Here is a 6,048-nt window from a genome sequence, read left to right as displayed (position 1 = left end):
CCCGGGTTAAACTTTGTGCAAACTTACCATGCTACACATGTTATACCTATCGTGCTTCTGATGTTATAGTTACTGACCTTCTCATGATATATTTACCCGCTTTATCATGTCAATTTTTTGGTTACCAGGTGCTAATATTAAAGTAATCATGATGCACATGTCATAGTTATCATGCTGCTCATGCCAAAGTTATCAAGGCTAAAATTAACCTTTTTGTTTACATGGTAAAAAGAAGAAGAATTCAACTTCCGTTGTTCACGTATTGTGGATAACAAGGTAGGATGGCCGAGTTGGTTATTGGGTGTAGTGACTATTTAGTAGACCGTTCTGAAAATAAAAATCAGAAGAAAAAAAAACCGGTGAAAGCATTCACAACTCGATCAAAGCGGAGCGATCGAGCCAACTGGCCTCAACGCTCGATCGAGCGAGCGGGACACCGACCGAAGGAACGCTCGATCGAGCGAGCGGGCCACGGACCGAAGGGCGAGCGGGACACCGACCGAAGGAACGCTCGATCGAGCGAGCGGGCCACCGACCGAAGGAGAGCGATCGTAATTTTCCTAACGGGCACACATGTGCCAGTTATCCCTGTCCATATATATTTGCATGCAAATGCACACGTATCCAAGATGTATATATATACTGATCTCTAGTGGGGTACTACTATATAGGACGTACAGTACGGATTAGCAGCATTGACCAGTCCGTTGTTTATTTACTAACTAGTACTAGTGCATAAATTAAAGCAAGGAATCCAGCGCACGAACAGAAGCGCAAGCGGACTCCTCGTGCTGCTGAAACTGAAAGCGTATACTACTGGAAGTAGACGGGCAGATGATCACCCACCCACGGGAGGGAGGTCTCTTTTCTTGAACGGAATCATCACCGGCACGGCACGGCACACACCCGCGCGGAGTGCATAAACACCTAGTACTGCGCACCTAGCTTAAACTCGGTAGGCATATGCTTGCAGACCCTCTGCACCGCCGGCCTCGCCATGAGCATCTCCCACCAGGCCTTCACCTTGGGGTAGTCATCAAACACCTTGGCGTACGGGGTGGTCATGAAGTAGAAGGTGAACGGGATGTGGTTCAGATCGGCGAAGCTGATGGAGTCCCCGGCCAAGTACCTGCTCTTCTCCAGCCGGGCCTCGTAGATCCCCAGCACACCCCTCAGCCGCTCCAGGCTCTCGTCCACGACGGTCTGGTTCGGCGCCGCGCCACCGCCAGGGATGATGAAGGGGATGATGATGCACTCGAACACCACGGGCGAGATGGCCGGGTAGTACTGCTGGGCCTCCACCTCCGTCCACACGTCCACCATTGCTAATTCTTCGATTCCGCTGTTTTCTCCGAGGAGGTCCAGGCCGGCTGTCCCCCCGTACTTGCGGAGGATGTACTTGGCGATGGCGCGCGACTCTGCACTCACTCACTCATCGATTTGTTAGATTAGAGAAACCAACCAATGGATTTTTAACATGATATATACTCCTAGACAGGAATGATTCGTGTCGTGTGCACTGATGTGTTAGACGGCTCACCGAACAGGACGAGATCGCCATCTTGGAACCCAGGCATCTTCGCAAACGGCTGCAAGGAAGAAAAACACGTAGCATCTCTGTCAGAAATCATCACCTGAACCTGATACGGTGACCGATCGACGAATTGTCGTCTGCTTACGTTTAGCTGGACGTGTTGGGGCCTCTTGTGCTCGCCGGCGACGAAGTCCATGGGCACGAGCTCGTACTCGGCGCCGACCTCCTCCAGGAAGAGCAGCACCCGTGCGACGTTTGTCAACATCGGGTGCCCGAACACCTTCACCGGAGACATGTTTGTCCGTGAACTTCACGTGATGGATGCTCTACAGGCAGGCAGGAGAGGGCAGATACTGGAGCAAGACTCTGCTCTGCTCTGTAGCGTGTGTGTGTGGGAGGAGGCCTTGGATGTTGATCTCCATTTATACACAGAGCAGGGAGCACCACACCCGGCCCGCGTGGCCCAAGGAAATAACAAGGCTACATCGACTTTTTAGCTAGTGTCTAGATCTGCTTTATTTCATTTCTACCAAAAAAGATATATGAAATGATGAGTGCCAAATTAAATGAGCTCTTGAATCATTTAAACCGGGTAAGTAATCATCTTTGTTAGTTTATCGATACTCCCTCTATTCCATATTGTGGTGCGAAGGAAGTAAGTACTAGTTAGAAACACGTGCGTTGGTACGGATTGGAGAAACAACTACTCCCTCCATTCACTTTTGTAGATCGCGGAACCAATTTCCGACAGCCCCCAAAACATCAGTGAAGGACCAATATACCCCAGATAGATAGATTTGAAATTCAATTACTCCACATCGATCGCGCCCTTCCTCCCATCGTCGAGGTCTCAATATCAGAACTGGATCCTCTAACGTGGAGAAGGGAAGGCAGGTAAGCGACAGTAGTCAGCTAGTCTAAAATGAAGAAACAAAGTCAGAGAACTGTAGCAAAACACTGTAAATCAACTTGCTACTATTACGTCGCTAGCAGTTGGCCCATTGATTTAGCAAGTGGTAGGCGACATACAGTGTCACTTGAGCAAGTGTAAAGGTAAAAGAGACTTTACATGCATGGCGGCTATCCGGCTGCCGACATATTCCAACATGGAAGATTTTTCGCTAGCTCTACCAGGCCACGATATTCCAATGCGGGAAGATAATCGTGTCCGCACAACTTATTTGAGGCTTGAGAGAGATGGTAGCACCAAAAGCAATGTGCCCTCTCGTTGTCTCGAAAACACTAAGGGTGGGTATATGCATATCTTATTAACTAAAAAAGGTAGAAAAATGCCTCTAATTTAAAATCAACAAGTAAATGTACATTCCAATATGATTTTCGTAGTCACTCAATTGAATAATTTTTCACTATCGATGGAAATGTATTTTTTTTAAATCTTTGTTCTGATTCAGTTGAATGCTACAAGTTCCGAGAGTTAAGCTTGCCAGCGATCAATCATTTTCCCACTTGCCAACGCCTTGCATGTTCTATAAAAAATCAACTTGGATGCTATTATTACATCGCTAGCAGTTGGCCCATTGGTAGGCGACACATCACTTTTCCATGGCTCTAAATGTTCCTGTTTGATGCTTGTGCCTTAATAGCAAGACAGACTTTCCACGGCTCTGGCTCTCACCAGCTAGCGAGATATTTGCCAAATAGTTCGTTTGGCTAGAGTGTGGAATAACTTATTCTACTCTTAAACACAAAGTGTTAAATCACTCTCTCCATATATAACTAAACTACAATGTTGTATAAAAGATACATCGAGAAGGTTTTACGTTTATCCTACAACTTTGATCCTAATAATAATCATTACATAGCACAACCTTTCCGTAGGCAAAACACCTCACGAGGTTTGGTGTTGGCTCCAAAAGATCTCTTTATCAAGACTAGTTAGTATAACTCTTTAAAGTTAAACTAAATCATGCATGTGAAGAACATTCAGATTTACTGTGCATATAAATCTTCTAAACTAAAAAAAATCACATATAATTTTGATTGTAAGCAATTATAGTAGATGGATATCACACATATATTTTTTGCAAGTTAATTTAGATCAAAATAATCTGAATCAGGTGGATGTGAAGAAGGAAAGTTAAAGTACTTAGCATACCGGACTTGCCTCCTCCACGTTCCAGGATCCAGTTCCCTAGCTAGCAGCCTAGCACCTCGTTGATCACGCCACGCCCCGTTCCCAGAACCTGGCCAATTGATAGGCCAAATAGCACCTGGCCTCACTGATCTCCCCAGGACTCGGATCTCTTCGCCAATCGATCGGCTAGCACCTAACTGGCCTCACCGATTGTCCTAGCAGCAGCACGCCGGTCGGCGACTCCCACCCCGCAGCAGAACGCCAGCCGGCGACCCCCACCCCGCAACAGAACGTCAGCCGGCGACCCCCACCCAGAAGGAGCAGATCGCCGGTGAGGGGAGAAGGTCAGCGCGTCGCCATCGCCCCTGGTTCTACTCGCCCAACACCCGCCAGACCAGGTGCTGCTCGTCATCCAGTCACCTCGCCGATCCAGGGCTAGTGATCTAGTCTGCCGAGGGCTTGGGACCTGGGGGCTGTCGGCTCCACTTCGGCGTCGATGACAAGGTCGACGCGCTCAAGCACATCCTTGTCGCTGAGTAGCAGCAGCATCTATGGTGCTTCCGGACTTGAACTGCACTCTACCCGGAGAAGACAATGATCGACACGAAGAAGATATTGCTCCTTCCGACGCAAGTATACTCCCAGTCCTGTGATCTGCAACCATTGACACCAGGAAGTTACTCTATTGCAATTAATTTAGTACCTTGTAATAGTTGGTGTAGCACATCATCAGGATATAACATGCACTCCTAGAACTCATTTCCAGAAGAGCAGGATATATCATGCACTCCAAGAACTCCATGAACTTCATGTTTTGTGCTAGATACTCTACTGTTTAGCTCGTAGTAGGAAGCGTGCTGGCTATTCTAAAGTTAATGTTGTTAACACACAATGAGAATTAACTTGAATACTCACGTCCTACACAGACCCTTAAGATGCCAAAATATGCATATGCCGAGTAAGGAAGTGCAGTAACAGCCATGTATGTTCCACTCTTCACACTTGATGAAACAAATTGACAGAAATAGTAGAGTGTCACAGAAGGTACCATTGTCACAGTATGCATTGTCACTAAAAACAGAGAAAATGCTAAGGATACTTCTAAGAAAACTGAGCAAGTTAAGCAGACATTTCCTTGCACAAAGCTATGTATCACATCCCTATATGATGTATGTTGATCATCATCTTAGATTCAGAGATGTCTCCGGAAAAAAGGAATCAGCTGGTTGTTGTTCTTAGAAGTGTGCCCACCGGGGCACCGCCGGTGGGGTGAAGTCAAAGGGGTAGACCGTGCGGTCAACAAAACTAGGGTTTCGTCAAAAATCGCACCTCGGAGGGTGGGAATGGCCCCAAAACTTGTGTGTGTCCACATGGTGTGTACACAAGTGTGGTGAGATGGTGTTGGCTCCAAGGATGAACCCCCGCGTGTGTCCGGCTTCAGACACTTGGGGTTCCGACACTTAGGCAGATTCTGGACGTATAGGGAGAACTCCCTCGGGGTGAACCAGAGGGAACCTCGAGAGCATACGGGCTGATAATTGTTACCACATGTACCTATGACCTAACCAAGATCAAATGAAGGCATATGCCCACCGGTGCACCGCCGGTGGGATGAAGTCAAAGGGGTAGACCGCGCGGTCAACGAGTTAGGGTTTCGTCGTAAAATGAAGCCTCGGAGGGTGGGAATGGTCCCAAAACTTGTGTGTGTCCACATGGTGTGTACACAAGTGTGGTGAGATGGTGCTGGATCCAAGGATGAACCCCCGCGTGTGTCCGGCTTCAGACACTTGGGGTTCCGACACTTAGGCACATTTTGGACGTATAGGGGAAACTCCCTGGGGGGTGAACCAGAGGGAATCTTGAAAGCATATGGGCGGATAATTGTTACCACATGTCCCTATGACCTAACCAAGATCAAATGAAGGCAGATGCCCACTTGTGCTAAGAACACCCTCACCAACAATGAGCTAATCAGAGGAGGGGGAGTATATGTTGGGACTGGACGATATTAATACTCCTGTAATGATATGCCATAGGAAACATGGATACGTAAAAAGGAAGTACACATCGTCTTTGGTGCTTAGCTCATTCCTTTGGTAGCACGAGTCGCATTATCTTTGCATGTGAGTTTCCTTGAACATAATCCCTATCCCTTAAGATCAACTTGTCTTTGCTTTGTAATCATCGTGGATATTTACTTGCCACTACAATATCTTGGTTTCCGGTTGTTCCATTTGCATGCCACTTGCCACACCTAAGCTTCACATAAGCCAAGTGTATTTACTGTGCTTTGGAGTTCTTTGATACAAAGCCACTTCTCTCCTTTGCATTTTGGTAGCTTTGGGATTAAACCATTGTTTTGTTCCTATACTATCTATGAAAGGTGAGAAATTGTTTGTACCCCCTAACCCTGCACTAC

The 6,048-nt window shown here is 47.1% G+C and overlaps 1 protein-coding gene across 3 annotated transcripts in view; it reads right to left on the bottom strand.

The window, feature by feature from the left end:
• Nucleotides 1–1,936, bottom strand: part of LOC119275312 (glutathione S-transferase 1) — a 4,778-nt gene extending 2,842 nt beyond the window's left edge. The window contains exons 1-3 of one of the 3 annotated variants that reach the window (XM_037556137.1): nt 1,680–1,936; nt 1,541–1,589; nt 887–1,418 (exon numbers count right to left, since the gene is read on the bottom strand). In XM_037556137.1, the coding sequence (XP_037412034.1) occupies nt 928–1,418; nt 1,541–1,589; nt 1,680–1,829 (690 nt within the window). In that variant the 5' untranslated portion in view covers nt 1,830–1,936 and the 3' untranslated portion in view covers nt 887–927. Of the gene's footprint in view, nt 1–801; nt 1,419–1,540; nt 1,590–1,679 lie in introns of those variants that run through there. The other 2 variants (XM_037556136.1, XM_037556135.1) reach the window with 2 other exon arrangements.
• Between the last annotated feature and the right edge of the window lie 4,112 nt (nt 1,937–6,048).

This window comes from Triticum dicoccoides, chromosome 3B (genome assembly GCF_002162155.2).
Source record: "Triticum dicoccoides isolate Atlit2015 ecotype Zavitan chromosome 3B, WEW_v2.0, whole genome shotgun sequence".
In the NCBI taxonomy this organism is placed as follows: Eukaryota; Viridiplantae; Streptophyta; class Magnoliopsida; order Poales; family Poaceae; genus Triticum; species Triticum dicoccoides.
The sequence above is the reverse complement of the archived record's forward strand: the minus strand, read 5'-3'. Positions and strand labels throughout refer to the sequence as shown.